The sequence below is a fragment of the Rhamphochromis longiceps genome, linkage group LG2, assembly GCF_057381845.1.
Source record: "Rhamphochromis longiceps isolate RC_006_pf linkage group LG2, R_longiceps_female_GT1.1, whole genome shotgun sequence".
NCBI classification, from domain to species: domain Eukaryota; kingdom Metazoa; phylum Chordata; class Actinopteri; order Cichliformes; family Cichlidae; genus Rhamphochromis; species Rhamphochromis longiceps.
This window is the reverse complement of record NC_140558.1, coordinates 23,360,468-23,381,940: the sequence shown is the minus strand read 5'-3', so window position 1 is coordinate 23,381,940 and position 21,473 is coordinate 23,360,468. Positions and strand designations below refer to the sequence as shown.

The 21,473-nt window shown below is 41.1% G+C and overlaps 1 protein-coding gene across 3 annotated transcripts in view; it reads left to right on the top strand.

The window, feature by feature from the left end:
* Window positions 1–21,473, top strand: part of st3gal5 (ST3 beta-galactoside alpha-2,3-sialyltransferase 5) — a 30,572-nt gene that overhangs the window by 4,621 nt on the left and 4,478 nt on the right. Inside the window, exons 2-4 of one of the 3 annotated variants that reach the window (XM_085419309.1) lie at window positions 1,168–1,274; window positions 13,628–13,745; window positions 20,776–20,985. In XM_085419309.1, coding sequence (XP_085275435.1) covers window positions 1,243–1,274; window positions 13,628–13,745; window positions 20,776–20,985 — 360 coding nt within the window. In that variant the 5' untranslated portion in view covers window positions 1,168–1,242. The remainder of the gene's footprint in view (window positions 1–1,167; window positions 1,275–13,627; window positions 13,746–20,775; window positions 20,986–21,473) is intronic. The other 2 variants (XM_085419327.1, XM_085419318.1) reach the window with 2 other exon arrangements.

Below are 21,473 nucleotides of genomic sequence, written 5' to 3'. Positions count from 1 at the left end.
ATTTGCAAAGAAAACAGCATGTGCATCAAAATAAACTATTTCCAGCTGTGCAATTTGAGTTCTAAGCATCACAGAAACTATTCAGAAAAGTCAAACATGACCAGTATAGGTTTTTAAGGCCTACAAGTAAAAAACTACATTTCCGCAAAAATGACGTCACTTCCGGTTTCGGCCAGGAAATGGCGGACATGCGATAGTTCGCGCTGATGTCTGTTTCACTGTGGGAAGTGTTATGAACAGCTGATCGGATCGGCAAAGTGTGTTTCTGGAATATTATGTTTTTGTTCCTGCAAGCACTTTTTATGCAATTTTTGCAAAGCTATATGTGGAAGAAAACCGTGACCGAGGACAAGCTGATGGCATAAGATGTAAGTACAACTCCTCCGGTTTCATATACAAAACAAATTATTGCGCTAGCTTACACGGTTCAGGTTCTACAGGGATTTAAAAATCGTTACACAAAACGGAGCGTGCTGCTCTGATCGGATTTAAAGGGTTAACAATGACTTTAAAAAATAATATAAAATAGTGTGCAACACCACTGAAGTTTTTTTTAACCTCTCTTTTCAACCAACAGCAGTCACTCTCCTCTCCAAATAACTTCTGCTTAGCTTTCCGAGCTTCCCTCGGGTCCTCTTAATCAGCGGTCTCCAACCTTTTTTGCGCCACGGACCGGTTTATGCCCGACAATATTTTTACGGACCGGCCTTTAAGGTGTCGCGGATAAATGAGGGAGGGGCTAATAATCGGCTCAGTCATTTTTAATGATCGTTGAAAGCCCAGATCGTAATCGTGATTAAAATTCGATTAATTGAGCAGCCCTAGTCAGAGGGCATTCAGCAACATTAGCACTCATAGTTGAAGTGTGTTTCTCCTCTTTCCTTTCTTAAATTTTAATTATATGACCCCCAATAAATGCAGACACCAAAATATCTGCAAATAGCCAATACTGGGCTCTAGTGACTAAACTTTCAAAATAAAAGCTGTGTTTGTCCACTAATTAATTCATCTCATATGGTGACCTTCATACTGGAATGAGCTGAGGAAGATGCTCAGTAAAGTCTGTGTGCAGGAAACCTGAGTATTTTTAAGTGACCAAAACCTCGAGTCATGCATAGAACATCCACTGTTTTCAATGTTTGGTAATGGCCATGCCTGTGTGTGCAGGTCAGGACTCCTGACAGTCAGAGGGCTTCAGTCTACAGCAGAGACCAGAAGACGTCCCAGAACAGAGAGACCAGCATGAGGCTTCAGATACGCTGGGCAGCACACAGGTGATATTCAGAACACAGAAGACTTGCAATGATTTTGGTGGTTATATATGGAGGACCAGGAAAGTCCTCCATATATAAATACTAGGGGTGCAACGATATTCGTATCGATATTGAACCGTTCGATACAGTGCTTTCGGTTTGGTACGCATATGTATCGAACAATACAACATTTGTAATTTATTTTATCAACTTTCCTTCTGACGATGCTGTCTGTGTTGAGCGCTCAGTGAATCTGCGTTCGACTACTCCGCCTAGGCTGCACTGTCGAGCGCAGATCCACTGAGTACTCAACACAGACAGCATCGTCAGAAGGAAGAGCGCAGGGCAAGCTAGCGAGACAGAAGTTAAGCTCTCCTTGCAACATGGACCTCCCCCACCCTCATTCAGATCTGGCGTTTGGAATTATTTTGGTTTTCATGTGACGTATGACCCTGAAGGTAAGCGAGTCATGGACTAAAGTAAAACAGTATGTTGGATGTGCCATGCAATGCTCAATTACATGGGTGGGAACTAGTGTGTTAGCGCAGTTAGCTCGTTAACGTGTTGGCCGTCCAGCCCCATGCACGGAGCGATCGGCGGTAGCTCGTTAACGGAGATTTGCCGTGTTGTGGCGTTAAGGTCATTTCAACGAGATTAACCTGAAAGCACTAGTGGGAACACAACGAATATGACTGCACATTTACGCCGACATCATCCTAGTGCAAAGACAAAAACAACAAGCATGCTACTAACTTTAGCCGAGTCATTTAGACAGCTGTTAGCACATGATTCTCCTTATGCTGCTGAGAATATAGCCCAGAAGAAGCGGATAGTATAGCTTTTATTTTGGAAAGAGCCATTTCTCTGTAATAAACTCTCTTTTCCAAAGATGAGTGATTCCTCAATCAGATACAGGGCTCGCAATATCGCTAGCCCGACGTCCTGGGGCTAGCGATTTTTCCAGTTGGGCTACCAAAATCTATCTCTGCCCTGCCCGTCGGGCTATCGTAGGAAGGAAAAATATATGTCAATGCTTTTGCATTCTTTCGGAAATGTAGCTGGGTAATTATGTCATTGGCATCGGCGAGCCACTGTCAATATGTGACATATTGAAATCGCGTTTGAATTTGCGCTTGTTTTTTGCTTTCACTTTGCAATCGCACGAACTGTGTATAGAGAGCGACAGCACTGATTGGTGAGTGATGATAATTTGCGCATCAATTCCTCTGACATCGTCTTTTCAATCGTTAGCTTACTATGCAAACATGACAAGTGAAATCTCCCACAGCAAGCTTAAACATGTGAGAGGTTGATCGCGCAGAGAATCGCTGAGCTTATGTGAGTGCCTGTGTAAAAGCAGCAGGATATATATTTTAGTTCTGCTGAGCCAAATAAGACAGGTCAGGGTGAAGAAGTGACAGCCAAAGAAAAGCTTACCACAAAACGGAAAAGTTATGACAAATCAGACTATAAGGCAAAAAGAAAGTGCAGCTTTATGGTTTCATGGACAAAATAATTTCTGTGGCTGCAATATGATGAGCTAAATAACCAGGGCTGCACATAAGTGGTCCGCAGGTGCGCTTTCGCTGTCAAAATAAAAAATGCGCACAAGGGTTAGGGTTAAATTTAAAAACTGTACTTTTGAGTTAAAATATATATTTATAATTTTAATAAATGACAAATTAAAAAGGCATGAACATTTTTTTTGTATCGAAAAAATATCGAACCGTGACACCAAAGTATCGAACCGAACCGAACCGTGAATTTTGTGTACCGTTGCACCCCTAATAAATACAATATTTTGTAATTTAATAATGAGTTGTGAAATAAAATATGCAAAAAGACATCGAAATGAAATTGAAAAGGATTGGTGGAAAAGAAAAAAAAGAAGGTATTGTTTATTTATTTGACTTTTTAAATTGTATTTTTAAAAATCAGTTTTTTAATGCAGAATTCAAAAATATGTTTTTAATTCAGTTTTGTTTTTTGTAAATCCCTTTACATTTTAAGAAATGACAAATTTAAGTTAAAAAATGTCAATTTTAATACGCAATTAACTATTCAACTATTCAACATCCCGACATGCTTTGCCCATAGTTAGACATGAATCTGACAGAATAGCAGCACTTTCCTCATTCATGTTAAATGATTTGGTTTTCAGTGGCTGTGGCTTTTGTGGACATTAACAAAAGAAAGCAATAAAATGAAAGTTCAAACAGATCATTTGACGCCATGGAGACGAACTATGTCTGTGTCATACTTAAGAAGAAGCTCCCACTCATTCTGATATTAATCACATGTCATTCCAAACTGCTTACACGTATGTAGGCAGAGTCCCAGTTGAAACTTGCAGAAAACAGGCACAGCTTGTTCTAATTTTTTCTCAGTCTGCATGCAACGTTCTAACCTATCTGAAGCTGTAAGTTCTTTATTACTAGACACATTATTACTACATTACTTCATTCATTACTATTCTTTCTTCATTACTTTGCCATCTTTGCATGTAAATCACATGAAGAGTGTAGTCAGAAGCCTGATCGCCTCAAGTGGTTCCTGGTTTACCTCTGCTGTTTGAAAGGACACAGTGCTTTCTAGTAAAAGAGAATCCTTCACAGGATGGAAGGAGAACACCTTGGTTTTTGTAAGTGGAGGCAGGTTGTGGAAGTCTTGCATTTTCTTCAACAATTAGCTGATGGTGGCACATACTATTCCACTTCAGTGCCACTTCTAGTATAAAAGGGGGCGACCCAGCAGTGTTAACTAATTACAGACCAATATCTAATCTATCTGTGCTGGCCAAAGTTCTTGAAGCTCTTGTGTGTGAGCAGTTAAAGGAGTTTTTGCACATCAATGCCATTTTATCTGAATATCAATCAGGCTTTAGGAAGAATCACAGTACTATCACAGCTGAAATTAGAGTGGTAAATGATATTACTATTGCACTTGATAAAAAACAACACTGTGCATCCCTTTTTATTGATTTGTCAAAAGCATTTGACACTGTTGATCATTGTATTTTAAAACTTAGACTCTTCCAGTCAGGACTCTCTGAGAGAGCAGTGGCATGGTTCTCAAACTACCTCAGTAACAGGACTCAGTGCATTAAATCTGACGGTCTATGTTCTGACTTTGTTACAGTGCACAGCGGAGTGCCACAGGGTTCTGTATTAGGTCCCCTTCTATTTATCATTTACGTAAACAATCTTAGTCTACATGTGCCAGATGCAAACTTGCACTTCTATGCTGATGATACAGTTATTTACAGCTGTGGTTCAACTCTTGTCCAAGCCATCGACTCCTTGCAGAAAGCCTTTTCTGCTGTCCAGCACTCATTACATCAGCTTAAACTTGTTCTCAACGCAGACAAAACAAAGCTCATGTTGTTTTCTAAATCAAGGAGACGAGCCCAAACAATCCCATCAGTAACCACTCTTGAAGGTAATAAAATAGAGTTGGTTCACACCTATAAATATCTGGGAATCTTAATTGATGACTCGCTTACCTTCAAACCACATGTAGAGAATCTTGTGAAAAACCTGAAGTTAAAACTGAGATTTTATTTTCAAAATAAGTTGTGTTTCTCTTTTAATACAAAGAAGCGGCTTGTTGCTGCAACATTCTTGCCTGTGCTGGATTATGGTGATATTCTATATATGAATGCTTCTGCTCAATGTCTTCGAATGGTTGATTCTGTGTATCATGCTTGTCTGAGGTTCATCACTAACTGTAAATTTCAGACTCACCACTGTGAGTTATACTCTCAGGTAGGATGGCCTGCTTTGGTAAGTCGGAGGAACTCTCATTTATACAGTTTTATATATAAGGCGATACTTGGGTTGCTGCCTTCTTATATATGTTCCCTGCTTGTAATGAAACATGCTGGTCGGTATTCTCTTCGTCCGCATGGTTACTTGTTGCTTTCTGTTCCATTTGCCCGAACTGAACTTGGTAAAAGAGCTTTTGTCCATTTAGCACCCTCGGCCTGGAACAAACTGCAGAAGGAATGGAAAATGACTGAATTCATTTCATTAAGTGATTTTAAATCTAAACTACAAATCCTTGAGGCCAAGTCCATAACATGCAACTGTTTCAATTAGATTGATTGTCATTTTAACTGACTTTTTATTTTATTTGAATTTTATTGAATTTTATTTTATTTGTATTCTTTCACTTATTGTTGCATGTGTGTTGTTGCTGCCTGTGTTTGAGTAATTTCTGTAACTGTGAGACATCTGCTGCTGCCTATCTTGGCCAGGTCTCCCTTGAAAAAGAGGTTTTTAATCTCAATGGGATCTTCCTGGTTAAATAAAGGTTAATAAATAAATAAATAAAAAAAAGGTAATTATTTAAATGACCCATGGTTGTGATAGTTGTGACATGCACAGCACCTGGTGGGTGAGCAGTGGTAGTCAGGTCCTCTCGTGTTTGCCAGTTCTTCCTTTCCACAGCCGTCTTGTGAAGCTCGATTTATAGCCCTGCTGCATATTTCTTATACTTGTGTGCTCATGTCCTGAAGTTTCTGCCATCAAAAGTGAAACTGAGCTAACTGACTGATGGACCTGTTATTCTAGTTCACCAGGCATCAACGGTAGGGATGGGTATCATTTAGGTTTTATCCGATACCAGTACCAAACCGGTACTTTTGAAATGGTGCCGGTGCTTAAACGGTGCTTGAACCGGTGCTCGAACCGGTGCTTAAAGAATGGAGAACACAAAATTGGTCCAAAAACCTCTCATGTTCAGCTGGGTTTTTTTTGTAAAAAGACAACAATATTAGCCTTTTCTGCAGCTATAGGGGATTTATGGTATCACTCTTGGCTGGAAGCAGTGCTTGATCAATGGGGAAAAAACACAAACTTTGTCCAAAAACCTCTCATGTTTAGCTGTTTTCCACTTTTTCTTTGGTCATTTTAGCCTTTTTGGCCAGGGTGAAGGGAGTATCTGCCATCAAACAAGAAGACGGTGTTTGCTAGTTCACCTTACGTGCATTAATTTAATAACGTGGTTAGCCTACTCAATGTAAACTACACACGAACAACATTAAGCTACTCATGCAGAGAAGAACGGCTGCTGCTGCCATCATCATCCGTCATCATTTCTGCTACACTGGCAGGGCTAGGGGCCAGGACTCTCCTCTTCGGGGTCTTTGGGGATGTTGCTCCGGGTCCGATAACAGGCAACCCACCCGCAGTAGATGTACTCCGTGTGAGGGCTCGGAGCAAGCTATCAAATACGGCGCATTTCTCGGCTTTTAACAAAATGCTATAAGCCACCTGGTGTTTCATCAGATTCGAGGTGTTACCTCCTTTGTACAGTATCAGCTTACAGCACTTGTTGCAGGCTGCTGAGTTTGCATCTTTTGCTGTGAAGTACAGCCAAACTTTGACCACTTTGCCTTGGGCATTTTTAATCTGTAGCTCTGCTCTAAAAGAACGTACGTACCTGGGCCCGCCTACTATGCTCGCAAAGGTAAAATGATTGGCTAGAATCCAAAGTGTGTGACATCTCAGGAAAAAAAGCACAGAAATAAAGCACCGAAATGTGCGCTGCTTTTCAGTCTGGTTTCGGTCTGCCATAATGGCACCGGATACCGGTACTCATCCCTATTAAACAGACACCAGGCGGATCTGCCCTCAACATTTAAATACCAATGGACTTTAACAGTCCTGCTCCTTTATAGAGAAACTCACTATTTCTGCCATTACTGGATAGAAAATGATGAATGTGATTTACAGAATAACTGTTCCTTAATATTTTATTTTAACATCAGCCTTCACTGATAGATGCTGGCTCTGTTACAGCTGTGGCAGAGATGTTAACCTAACCTAGAGTCAGAATTCAGTGTCAGTAAATGTTACTGAACAGTTACTGTTACTGACATATTTCTGAGTCTGTATTGAATGTAAAGGCAAACATATTGTAAGATGGATAAGCTGGATTTTAAATATTTCAGTGTAGCTTTGGGATGATGACTTGTCATCAGTAATGGTTACAGATCGTGTTGCGATAAAATAAGCCACCGTGAATGGAAAACATATCCAGTTAGTATACGGCGAGAAATGAGCTGGAGTTGAACTTGAACCGGGTCTGATCCAGTTTATGAACCTTTTAAATTTCATATCCATCCTGACTTGCAAGTGTACTCTGACCTGGGGGTGGTGTGCCAAGCCTTTTGAACCTTCAGGTGGATCCAGTTCTAGGTCGAACCACTGACCCACATAGCAAGCAGGTCTGTCGCTACATCTGGTGTCAAGCCGGCACTGCTGGTTGACTTCTGGCATGGTAAGTGGTACGTCAGCCACATATGGGCCAGGCTTGGCATAGATGGCACGGTCTATGCCAGTGGTTCCCAAACTTTTTTTGCCGGGCCCGCCTTTGTTTTACAAGAAAAATGTTCGCGCCCGTGCGCACGCGCGTACGCACAAACACATCCTCCAACCACACACACCCATATTTTGCTCCATTGCTGTTTATTTCACACCTCAAGCATTTAGTGAACAACTAAACAAGTAATCTGCAATAAATTACAGCTAGTAAGGAAATAAACTAACTCTTTTACGCTGCATCCACACCTATATGGGTATTTTTTTGAAAACGCAGCTGTTTCTATGCGTTTGGGCCTTTCGTCCACACGTAAACAGCGTTTCGAATCACCGAAAACGGAGCTTTTTTAAAACTCCTTTTGTCACAAACTGGTAGTAGAAACTCAAGAGCAGAGCTGTTTGACATCTCCAAAAACAGTTTATTTACAGCACCAGTGCACAATATATACAGTGAAGGGAAAATCCAAACTCCAGGGAATCACGGGGAAGCTCTCTTACACTCGCTCACGTCTTCTTGCCCAAACTCACACACGCTCACACAGCAGGGAGGTCATAGGTCCAGGAAGAAAAGTCTGTAGCAGAATCACAAATCACAAGAATACTAAAGCACAGGTTCACAGGAGCTGGGAGGATCACTAACGTCTGTAGTACAATCATCCAGCGACGAGAGGAGCTGTGTTCCAGCCTCAAATAGTGCTCCAGGTGATGACAGCTGATGGTTGTCAGGTGTGTGGGCCAAGGGCGGGAGCCTGCAGTGAGTCCAACCAGGCAGAGAGAGAGAGAGAAAACCAAACAACACATGTAGCCTTGTGGGGCTGGCCGGGCAGGCACGGAGACCATGACACCTTTTTTGCGTTTACGCGTGGACGAGGCGTTACGGTGTGATTATTTTACATGTAGTTGTTTTTTTCCTGTGTAATAATGTTCAACATTGCTATAAATACATTTTTCAAAAAATGCTCTCTGTGCAAAATGGGTTTAAAAACATAAACAACTGTGGGATCCTGTTTGTCCGTGATTTAAACAGCCCAACGCTGCTCCCGACGCAGGGAAAAGCAATTCTGCAGGGAGACGTACCTCGGCACTTGTGCAGGTGAAACCAAAGGGAAGATTTGCTTCACCATATTTTCTAGTCTTTGGCTTAGAATGAAGTTGGTTTGGAAACTTATTCAGCGATGCTTCATCTCCTGCTTTGCGTTTGTGTGGGCACCCCGTGCTAGCAGTGTCCAAGCGTTTTGTTTTTTCCCCCCCTTTTCATACCGCGCCCCCCCTGCAATGGCTCTGCGCCCCCCACACTTTGGGAAGGTCTGGTCTATGCGGTGGTATGCCATATCTGGCCCGATTATGGTATTAAGCTGGCACTTGTGACTGACTGGTGTCATGGCAGGGTGTATGTCAACCAGATGTGGGCCAGGTCTGGCAATGATGCACTATTTATGTTCCTGTTTTCCTGTTTTAGTTTGAAGACCCAAATGCCATGTTGCAACAGCTGTGGTAGTGCCAATCTTGAAAAAGCTTGTTCTGGATGTTGACATGGTTGTAAACTATGGACCCATCTCACATCTGTCTTTTTTTGTCCAAGATCTTTGAAAAAGTGGTTTTCAAGCAGCTCACTGAGCATCTGTCAATTAACAATCTGTTTGAAGCATTTCAGTCTGGTTTTAGACCAATTCAATTCAATAAAACTTTATTGATCCTGAAGGTTGACCTCGAAGGAAATTGGGTTAAGGCTGCCGACCTTTGCCAGCGCCGACCTACCCTTCTGACCATACATACATTACACAAACATCACATGGGGAAGACAGGTCAGAGAGGTATAACAGTGGAAAATGCACCACATGAGGAAAGATAAAGAGAAAAAAAAAATAACTCCCCCCAGACTGAGCTCCAACAGGGAGATCAGTTTGAGAACAGAAAAAACACCTCTGCACATAGCACATGAAAAAAAACTCTTAATACACCAAAGAAACACATGACAAGCAACAGGGTAAATGGCAGGGTAATGGCAGTAAAGGGTGAGAGACAGCCGATTTAGACAGTACATCCGGGCCTGCAGCCTGTGCGCTGGTCTCCTTGATCCACCGTCTGCATCGGAAGGGAATAAGCGTCGAAGGCGTTTGGAAAGGGAGGGGGGGTGAGTGTGTGCATATCAGTGTATATGTATGTGTGTGTGTTTCCAGAGTTCAGCTGAGACAGTGTCCTTCGCCCTGCTAGGCTAAGTAAACAGTCTTCCAGCCAACCCAGGTGGCCTTGCATAGAATGGGAAGGAACAGTCTAAACACAGTCGTTATCAGGGATTTTCTGTGCGGTGGGGCACGGGGTCCCTCAGGGCTCTGTACTTGGCCCACTGCTGTTCTCGCTGTATTTGCTGCCTCTTGGTCTTCTTTTGCATTCTTTTAATGTAACCTTTCATTGTTATGCTGATGACCTGCAGCTTTAGCCCACTGCTGTTCACCCTGCTAACACATGACTGTACTGCACAGTACAGCTCAAATCACATCATCAAGTTTGCAGATGACACAACAGTGGTGGGTCTCATCACCAACAACGATGAGTCTGAATACAGAGAGGAGGTACAACACCTGGTGGACTGGTGTCAGAATAACAGCCTGTCTCTAAATGTTCAGAAGACTAAAGAGATGGTTGTTAACTTCAGGAAGAGCTCAATGGCCCACACCCCACTGCACATCAATGGATCTGCTGCTGAGATGGTCATTAGTGTGAAGTTCCTGGTGTGCACATATCAGCTGACCTCTCCTGATACATAGTGAAGGACACTCTCCACCCCTCACATGCACTGTTCTCCCTCCTTCCATCTGGCAGAGGATTTTGCAGCATTAAAACCGTGACGACCAGAGCAAGAGCTTCTTCCCCCAAGCAGGCAGGGCCCTTAACTCACTACCACAGAAGGACTGATATACACATACACCTCTACAGACACCTACAATACTCATCAAAGGACTCAAAAACAACAAAAAAAACCCCACAAATGCACTACAAACTGGACCTGGGAACAACATGCTTATTTGCGCACTCAGTCACATAGCTCTGAACACCTAAATTATACTATATTGGCACATTTTGCATTTTGCACGTCTTTGTCATGTCTCGTCAATAATATCCTGACAATAACTTGAAACACTGCAGAGGTTCTTCTTCATGCATTCGTGTTTTCACATATCGATTATTGTAACGCTCTCCTTTGTGGGCTGCCAAAGAAAAGTTTTAGAGGTTTACAGATGGTGCACAATGCAGCTGCTTGCATTTTAACTAAAACTGGAAAATGTGAGCACATTAGTCCTGTACTGAAATCCCTTCATTGGCTAGCTTGTCAGGTTCGAGCAGATTTTAAGGTCCTGCTGCTCACCTACAAGGCTTTAAATCAGGGGTCCCCAATCCCAGTCCACGAGGGCCGGTGTCCCTGCAGGTTTTATATGTGTCCTTGATCCATCACACCTGATTTAAATGGATAAATTACCTTCTCAGCATGTCTTGAAGTTCTCCAGAGGCCTGGTAATGAACTAATCATGTGATTCAGGTGTGTTGACCCAGGGTGAGATCTTAAACCTGCAGGGACACCGGCCCTCATGGACTGGGATTGGCGACCCATGCTTTAAATGGTTTGGCACCTTCATACCTCTCCGACCTTTTACACCTTTATGTTCCATCCCGTGCTCTCCGATCTCAGGACTCTGGCCTGTTAAAAGTTCCTAGAGCCAGAAAAAAGACTATTGGGAGAAGACCCACTTGTTCACCCTATCCTACATGTCTCCATTCTCTGCCATTTAGTCTTTGACATTTTTATCGTTTTTAACTGTTATTGTGTTTTTTAACTTGTATTGCTTTTATTCATTTATCTCTTTATTTTCAAATAGCTGTACAGCACTTTGTTTGAAAGTGCTTTATACATAAAGTTATTATTATTATTAATGGAATATTTATGGAATATGCAGCTTTTTCAAGTATTAACTTGGTGGCTTTGGTAATAATGGTAATATGACTGATCCATATGGGCACAAATAATAGACACTTTTTTGTTCTAACGATGTTCCCCGACTTTCAAAATCGGTTTATCGTGAGCACCGACACATGAAACAACTTAAACAATATAACGGCTTCAAGCTCACACTGAGGCCTGTGGACACTGTCAGCCACTGAGACAGTAGACACATGTTTGTGTTTCGTTCATGAATGTTTCATACTTTAAGGCTGCCTGTTTATTTAAGGGAGATGATACAATACATTATAACTGTACATAATGATATCACAGATGATAGACTAAATAAACAGATTTTAGATAGATGCTTGTGCATTCTTAAAGTCTTATATGTTGAATTGAACTGAGTCTGTCATCTGTTCACAGCCTCTCCCAGTCAGTGCTGTAGTCCATGCCTGTCTCACTGTACATGATGTTTTCAGCACAAACACTTTAAAGGTGATAATTTAATAATACAGACAGCAGTGTAGTCAAACACTGTTAGTTTTATTGGGAATAAACTTTAAAAAAACCCACTAACAAACATCTGTCTCCTATTTTGTGTGTCATATAGGAAAGAAGCATCAATATCTGATGAGAAGACTTCCTGTGGGTTATTTTGTGGTGTTTGGTGCAGTTTTCTTGTTTTGTGGGCTTGTTTATTTTCAAGGGGAGATGAATATCTCTTACAGGTTGATTTGTTCACATTTTCACATCTTAATTTTTAAGTGAAATGTGTGTTTTCAGTTTATACACTATATGCATATAAGGCAGCCCTTTGCTTTTGCAGTATTTTTGTGTGGTGTGTTTTTCTCTGTTTTAACAAAAAGGGAACAAAGGACATTTAAGTCAACCTAAGATGATTTGTTTTAGTCTTACTGAGGTGATGCAATCATGCATTCTTTTTTTGATAATGTGCCGGAAAAGCTTGAAAATAGACCTTGTAAGTGCTTAAAAGTGCTTGACTTTGACCCTGAAAAGTCGTATGAGCCCTGTGCTCAACTTTATCAATCAGGAAATGAATAAACTGACTATCATTTGATGTAACAAACTCAGACTATTAGCTTAACCTGCTTCTTCAGCCTGTTGAATACTGAACAACAGTTTGTGGCTTGGAGTTATCTGCTCAGATCTGTCCTCTCGCAGTGGCTGCTAGTCTGCCAAATGTTTGCAATATTTGCCTTACTGTTCTCAGATAGTGTGCTGTGACTCTTAAACCACACAGTTTAACCAGAATAGCTGATGTAGGATGGGGAAATGAAACAGTCAGACAAGTGAACAGTTTCGATTCAGAAAAAAACTGAATCAGACTGTAGTCGTTTATTTTAAAGCATCCACACTGCATTTTCGCAGGAAATGCACATTTTTCTAGTTACAAAGTGTCTTTGAACAGCAGAGGTGCAGAAGTGTGTGCATGTACCACAGAGCTGTGGCTCAGTGTCGAGTCTCACAGGCTTGAAGACATTTATTATTATTAACTTGTTTGATCTGCTGCTCAGCAGAAACGGGCACAAGCAGACATTTTGGACTATGTATTGTCAAGTTTTACAGCTTTTCCTACTGATAAAAACTGATCCCACTGATCCTTTATGGACGTTCATATTACACAAAGTAATCAAGAAATAAACAATTAAATGACAGAAGAATTTCTGTTTTGACTACAGTTTAAACAAAAAACAAAATCCACAATACTTCCTGTAATTTTACACATTTATTTCCAACAGTTTAAGTCCATGAAAATTACTTACTTCCTCATGTAGCTTTCTTTTTTTTGCACAATACCATTTTTTATTTCTTCAAGTCTATTTTTAGCACGAACAAATTATAAATAATAAATATTTAAAATTTGTTCATAAATTATAAATAAATTATGTATGTATTCATTTTACAAGCCCTGTCGTATTCACCTCTTTTATTTTGCTTTTTTGTTTTTAATCTCGAGTTTGTTGTTACATTGTCTGTTTTCTGCAAAGCACTCATTGAATTGCGGCCAGCTCAATGAAAGGGGTTATAATAAAATGAACTAAATTTCTGGTCATGTTTGCCCTGTGTGCTTTCTGTGTGTGTGTGTTCAGACGTGTGTTGGCAGCAGCTGTCGTGGTTTTCCTCGGCCTGGTGTTGGTCTCTATGCAACTGCTGAGCACAGGACCAATCAAACCTGCAGAGTGGGTCATCAACCCTGCACATAGAAAGGTGAGAGCACAGTAGAGCAGAGTGTCCATGGTGTGGGTTTAGTGACTTATCTGTATTCAGAAGTGAAGAATCGTGATGGGGTAAAGGTCTGCAAGAGTTCAACATGTGCAGCACTCTGCCCTTCCTTCCTTCTTAAGTCAGACGTTTACATACATCCTGTCTCAAACCAATAGTGTCTACAGTGGAGTACAAATCTGAGATTGGTAGCATAACTGATATAGTGTGTGTGTGTGTGTGTGTATATATATTAGGGGTGCAACGATACACAAAATTCACGGTTCGGTTCGATACTTTGGTGTCACGGTTCGATATTTTTCCGATACAAAAAAATGTTCATGCCTTTTTAATTTGTCATTTGTTAAAATTATAAATATATATTTTAACTCAAAAGTACAGTTTTTAAATTTAACCCTAACCCTTGTGCGTGTTTTTTATTTTGACAGCGAATGTGCACCTGCGGACCACTTATGTGCAGCCCTGGTTATTTAGCTCGTCATATTGCAGCCACAGAAATTCTTTTGTCCATGAAACCATAAAGCTGCACTTTCTTTTTGCCTCATAGTCTGATTTGTCATAACTTCTCCGTTTTGTGGTAAGCTTTTCTTTGGCTGTCACTTCTTCACCCTGACCTGTCTTATTTGGCTCAGCAGAACTAAAATATATATCCTGCTGCTTTTACACACGCACTCACATAAGCTCAGCGATTCTCTGCGCGATCAACCTCTCACATGTTTAAGCTTGCTGCGGGAGATTTCACTTGTCATGTTTGCATAGTAAGCTAACGATTGAAAAGACGATGTCAGAGGAATTGGTGCGCAAATTATCATCACTCACCAATCAGTGCTGTCGCTCTCTATACACAGTTCGTGCGATTGCAAAGTGAAAGCAAAAAGCAAGCACAAATTCAAACGCGATTTCAATATGTCACATATTGACAGTGGCTCACCGATGCCAATGACATAATTACCCAGCTACATTTCTGAAAGAATGCAAAAGCATTGACATATATTTTTCCTTCCTACGATAGCCCGACGGGCAGGGCAGAGATAGATTTTGGTAGCCCGACTGGAAAAATTGCTAGCGTCGGGCTAGCGATATTGCGAGCCCTGTATCTGATTGAGGAATCACTCATTTTTGGAAAAGAGAGTTTATTACAGAGAAATGGCTCTTTCCAAAATAAAAGCTATACTATCCGCTTCTTCTGGGCTATATTCTCAGCAGCATATTAAACATATCAGGTCCCCATAAGGAGAATCATGTGCTAACAGCTGTCTAAATGACTCGGGTAAAGTTTGTAGCATGCATGCTTGTTGTTTTTGTCTGCTTCCACTTGTCTTTGCACTAGGATGATGTCGGTGTAAATGTGCAGTCATATTCGTTGTGTTCCCACTAGTGCTGTCAGCGTTAATCTCGTTGAAATGACCTTAACGCCACAACACGGCAAATCTCCGTTAACGAGCTACCGCCGATCGCCCCGTGCATGGGGCTAGACGGCCAACACGTTAACGAGCTAACTGCGCTAACACACTAGTTCCCACCCATGTAATTGAGCATTGCTTGGCACATCCAACATACTGTTTTACTTTAGTCCATGACGTGCTTACCTTCAGGGTCATACGTCACATGAAAACCAAAATAATTCCAAACGCCAGATCTGAATGAGGGTGGGGGAGGTCCAATTTGCCATGTTGCAAGGAGAGCTTAACTTCTGTCTCGCTAGCTTGCCCTGCACTCTTCCTTCTGACGATGCTGTCTGTGTTGAGTACTCAGTGGATCTGCGCTCGACAGTGCAGCCTAGGTGGAGTAGTCAAACACAGATTCACTGAGCACAGCGCAAGCTAGCGAGACAGAAGTTAAGCTCTCCTTACAACATGGACATCCCCCACCCTCTTTCAGATCTGGCGTTTGGAACTGTTTTGGTTTTCATGTGACGTATGACCCTGAAGGTAAGCGCGTCATGGACTAAAGTAAAACAGTATGTTGGATGTGCCACGCAATGCTCAATTACATGGGTGGGAGCTAGTGTGTTAGCGCAGTTAGCTCGTTAACGTGTTGGCCGTCCAGCCCCACGCACGGGGCAATCCGCGGTATCTCGTTAACGGAGATTTGCCGTGTTGTGGCGTTAACGTCATTTCAACGAGATTAACGCTGACAGCACTAGTGGGAACACAACAAATATGACTGCACATTTACTCCAACATCATCCTAGTGCAAAGACAAGTGGAAGCAGACAAAAACAACAAGCATGCTACAAACTTTACCCGAGTCATTTAGACAGCCGTTAGCACATGAATCTCCTTATGGGGACCTGATATGTTTAATATGCTGCTGAGAATATAGCCCAGAAGAAGCGGATAGTATAGCTTTTATTTTGGAAAGAGCCATTTCTCTGTAATAAACTCTCTTTTCCAAAGATGAGTGATTCCTCAATCAGATACAGGGCTCGCAATATCGCTAGCCCGACGTCCTGGGGCTAGCGATTTTTCCAGTCGGGCTACCAAAATCTATCTCTGCCCTGCCCGTCGGCTATCGTAGGAAGGAAAAATATGCTTTTGCATTCTTTCAGAAATGTAGCTGGGTAATTATGTCATTGGCATCGGCGAGCCACTGTCAATATGTGACATATTGAAATCGCGTTTGAATTTGCGCTTGTTTTTTGCTTTCACTTTGCAATCGCACGAACTGTGTATAGAGAGCGACAGCACTGATTGGTGAGTGATGATAATTTGCGCATCAATTCCTCTGACATCGTCTTTTCAATCGTTAGCTTACTATGCAAACATGACAAGTGAAATCTCCCACAGCAAGCTTAAACATGTGAGAGGTTGATCGCGCAGAGAATCGCTGAGCGTTATGTGAGTGCGTGTGTAAAAGCAGCAGGATATATATTTTAGTTCTGCTGAGCCAAATAAGACAGGTCAGGGTGAAGAAGTGACAGCCAAAGAAAAGCTTACCACAAAACGGAGAAGTTATGACAAATCAGACTATAAGGCAAAAAGAAAGTGCAGCTTTATGGTTTCATGGACAAAATAATTTCTGTGGCTGCAATATGACGAGCTAAATAACCAGGGCTGCACATAAGTGGTCCGCAGGTGCGCATTCGCTGTCAAAATAAAAAACGCGCACAAGATAAGAAGTTGCAACGCGTGTTTGCGTACATAAGATTTTCTGGAGGAGGACAGACATTTGTTTAGAACTCTTAAAGATGTTGAAGAAGCTCCTTTAAGCAATTACTTGTTCCTCCACCTCCAAAGAAATGTCAGCAGGAGTCAGAACCACAAAAGAAGCACATATTCTCGGAAAAGTGGTTGCAGGAGGTGAGCTGGCTTCAAACAAATGATGAACGCACAGAGATGTGGTGCGGAATGTGCCGTGAAAATCCCACTCTAACGGACAAAAACAGTGCTTTTTATATGGACGCAAACGTGCGTTGCAACTTCTTATCTGGTGCGCGTCTTTTATTTTGACAGCGAATGCGCACATGCGGACCACTTATGTGCACCCGTGTAAATAACATAATGTTCTGCCGGGTGTGTTGTTGGTTTTCCATCGATTTCTGAGTCGACAAGCGCTTTTGTTACTGGGACCAGTCATTTTAAGAAAGGCCCCCATTAGAACCCATGAGAAATGCAAGAAATGCATTATTGCTCAGTCTGCAATATCTTTCCCAGAACAAACACCAATTGCAAATAACATCCTAAAAATAAACCTGAAAATCAGCTTAAAACAGCGTACTATGTTGCAAAGAGTGAACTACCACTGGCACAATTTAGCAGTCTTTGCAAACTTCAAAAAGCAAATGTCCTAGATCTTGGTTCCACTTGCCTCTTACCCGTGACTTCAGTGGAAATTTCAAATTCAGGATCTGACACAGACTGATTCATGTCCTACACAGTTCTTACAAGTTCATAGAAATTTCTGTTCAATTACAACCAAGTATTTGAGTTGATGATTGTAATTTTTATACAATGTTGTAATTTGTTTTTCAACAATTTTTTGATTAATGTTTTGTTTCCTTTACAATATTATACATTAAAGTATAATATTGTAAAGGAAACAAAACATTAATCAAAAAATTGCTCTCTTTTTTATTCGGGCTACTTAAATTTATTTTGGGCTACCAAAAACTGAAGAGTCCCTGCCCGAAGGGCTACCAGGGATTTTGAAATTTTGCGAGCCCTGAGATATATTTATTTATTTTTTATTACTTTTTTGTTTCAGCAACATTAAATTTAAAAACTGTACTTTTGAGTTAAAATATATATTTATAATTTTAATAAATGACAAATTAAAAAGGCATGAACATTTTTTTTGTATCGAAAAAATATCGAACCGTGACGCCAAAGTATCGAACCGAACCGTGAATTTTGTGTATCTATATATTTATTAGGGGTGCAACGATACACAAAATTCACGGTTCGGTTCGATACTTTGGCGTCGCGGTTCGATATTTTTTCGAACCGCTATATTCTCAGCAGCATATTAAACATATCAGGTCCCCATAAGGAGAATCATGTGCTAACAGCTGTCTAAATGACCTGGGTAAAGTTTGTAGCATGCATGCTTGTTGTTTTTGTCTGCTTCCACTTGTCTTTGCACTAGGATGATGTCGGAGTAAATGTGCAGTCATATTCGTTGTGTTCCCACTAGTGCTGTCAGCGTTAATCTCGCTGAAATGACGTTAACGCCACAACAAATCTCAGTTAACGAGATACCGCGGATTGCCCCGTGCCTGGGGCTGGACGGCCAACACGTTAACACGCTAACTGCGCTAACACACTAGTTCCCACCCATGTAATTGAGCATTGCTTGGCACATCCAACATACTGTTTTACTTTAGTCCATGACGCGCTTACCTTCAGGGTCATACGTCACGTGAAAACCAAAATAGTTCCAAACGCCAGATCTGAATGAGGGTGGGGGAGGTTCAATTTGCCATGTTGCAAGGAGAGCTTAACTTCTGTCTCGCTAGCTTGCCCTGCGCTCAGTGAATCTGTGTTCGACTACTCCGCCTAGGCTGCACTGTCGAGCGCAGATCCACTGAGCGCTCAACACAGACAACATCGTAAGAAGGAAAGTTGATAAAATAAATGTTGTATTGTTCGATACATATGCGTACCGAACCGAAAGCACTGTATCGAACGGTTCAATATCGATAGAGTATCGTTGCACCCCTAAAATAATTATATATATATATATATATATATATATATATATATATATATATATATATATATATATATATAAAATTATTTTTCTTTTTTTTTTTCTTTTTTTTCTTTTTTCTTTTCTTTACTCTAACTGGTAAAACTTATGTTATTTTCACTATAGAGCATGGAAAGGGTGCAACTGTACATTAAATGGAGAAGTTGTACAGAAAGATGATTTCTGTGTTATTCAGTGGTAATATGAATAGTCTCAGTGCGCGCTCCTGTGACTGGCCAGCACGTCATGGAGTGGGTGGGAGGTGTTGTCCAGCATTGTCTGTATCCTGTAAAGCAGCAGTGCAAAAACACTAATATAGTTTAGATTTGGATAGATCTTATTTGACCTTTGACTTTGTTTGAGGGTTTTTTTTACATATTTTGCATTTTCTCAATAATAACACAAGTATTTCTTAACCTATTGCTCGATTAATCAATGGAATAATTAATTGATTACTCAATTTTGAAAATAATCGATAACTGCAGCCGTAACGTGAGCTAATGGTGCCAGTTTTTTTTACACATTAAACCTGATCTAGTTGTTCATCGTTTCATTAACTGGCCCTGAAACTGAGCTGACACTGTCCTGTGTGTCTGCGCTGTTGTTCTGATATAGATGCAAAAACCACAAGAGAACGAGCCTCTGTAACAGAAGACGTGGCGTTTGAAGCCGCTTTGTTTTTTTTATAAACCTGAGCCAGGTCATGAAATTAGATAAGCGCCCCGGATGTGAAGTGCTGCATTACACTTTTTACTTGGTGTGCAGACAGCTTGTTGTGTTGTATTCAGCTTTTTACATAATCCCATCTATCAGATCCATATGTCTTTCAATCAGTTAAACTTTCATTCCCTTTTTGACATTATTTTATTTTCTAAGATGAAAACGGTCTGCCGTTACGTATTTAAAATACGAAATATGACTAACTGTATTCTGTTACAGTTACCGTTTAAAAATGTGGTATTCAGAATACAGTTACTTTGTTGAAATAAATGGATTACACAGCGGTCTTTTCCTGTTTCATATGTTCGGCTATGATCTCTCTTATTTTTGGTAATTCCACGCCGGTGGAAATCCAAACAAAACACGCATTAAGAGGCTCTAATGCCTGTGTCACAATCTCACGGCCCATGTCACGTCTACTGCGGCCCACAGAAAGATGTGAAGAAATATTTTTTTTAATTGTTATTCAAAATTATGAAGGCAGAGAGTTACAGGCATCGCCCTAAAGAATGCAGCCCAGTGTAGCCCAGTTGTAAGTAAGCTGTTAAGACTCAACTGTACACAGTGTTCCTGTTTTCCTCTGAAACAATAAGTTACGTTGGAGCAGCCTTTCAACGCCTCTCTCTGTCTCTCGCTAGCAAATTTGACCCAGACAACAAAGTAAAGCTAGTTTTCAGCTATGAGCCCGACACGAACCCGACGTATTAGCCAGAGGTCCCTTTACTACAGTTCAGAGCCGCGGACCTGTTTTATATACGCGCCGAATAGTTTTCTATACGAGATCGCTGCAAAAAGTGCAGCCTTACCTAATGTCCACCTACTGTTATTCATTTATATTAAGATTTAAACATCTAGTTGGTGTTGGTATGGAGAGTAACCTTCAGTAATAGTAATAAATCACACAGCAATAGTACATTCATGTAGTTGTAAAAAAGCATGATAATATATTAAGTAATCCAAAGTATTCAGAATACGTTACTCTCATTGAGTAACGTAACTGAATGCGTTACAAAATACATTTTGGGGCATGTAATCTGTAATCTGTAGTGGAATACATTTTAAAAGTAACCTTCCCAACACTGGCTTTCCTTTCTTCTTCCTGCAGCTGGTGCATGAATATGTGCAGAGAGTCTTAGAGAGTCAGTGTCGCCCTGGCAACACCAGACAGAGCTTGTTAACTCATCTCCCTGCTTCCAGTCACAATGTCCAGCCCTTCCTGTGGAAAGATGAACCGCTGAACGATGACCTTTTCTTGTATCCCCCGCCGTTTGGGTTCAGAGGTCTTCAGAGCAAAGTAGCAGAACTGCAAAAACTGGTGAATGCAGGTTTTTTTGTTTTTTTTGTTTTTTGGGCGGGGGGGTTAAGATCCTTCAGTATCTGAGTGATTTCCACTGCTCAAAAAATAATAAACACTTCTCAGTAGGGTGGGGGATGAAAATGATCAACCTACAGAGGGCTGAATTCAAAGACACACCCAAAAATGAAAGTGAAAAAAAAGATGCAGCAGCTAAGCAACTCAAAATGATCCTCAGTAGTTTGCATGGCCCCAACGTGCTTGCATGCAGTGAGACAATGGCTGGTGTCCTGAAACTGATCTTATCCAAATGCAAAACTAGCTAACTAGTGAGAAGAGATAAGGAGGGAAAACATGTGAGCGCCTCCACCTGTGGAACCACTCTTGCTCCTGCGGTTGTCTTTTTGTTCCCCTGGAGCACCTGTTGTTAATTTCATTAAGAGCAGCTGAAAGTAATTAACAACCCCCTCTGCTGCTTCACTGATCACATCAGTATCCCCAAAAGTTTA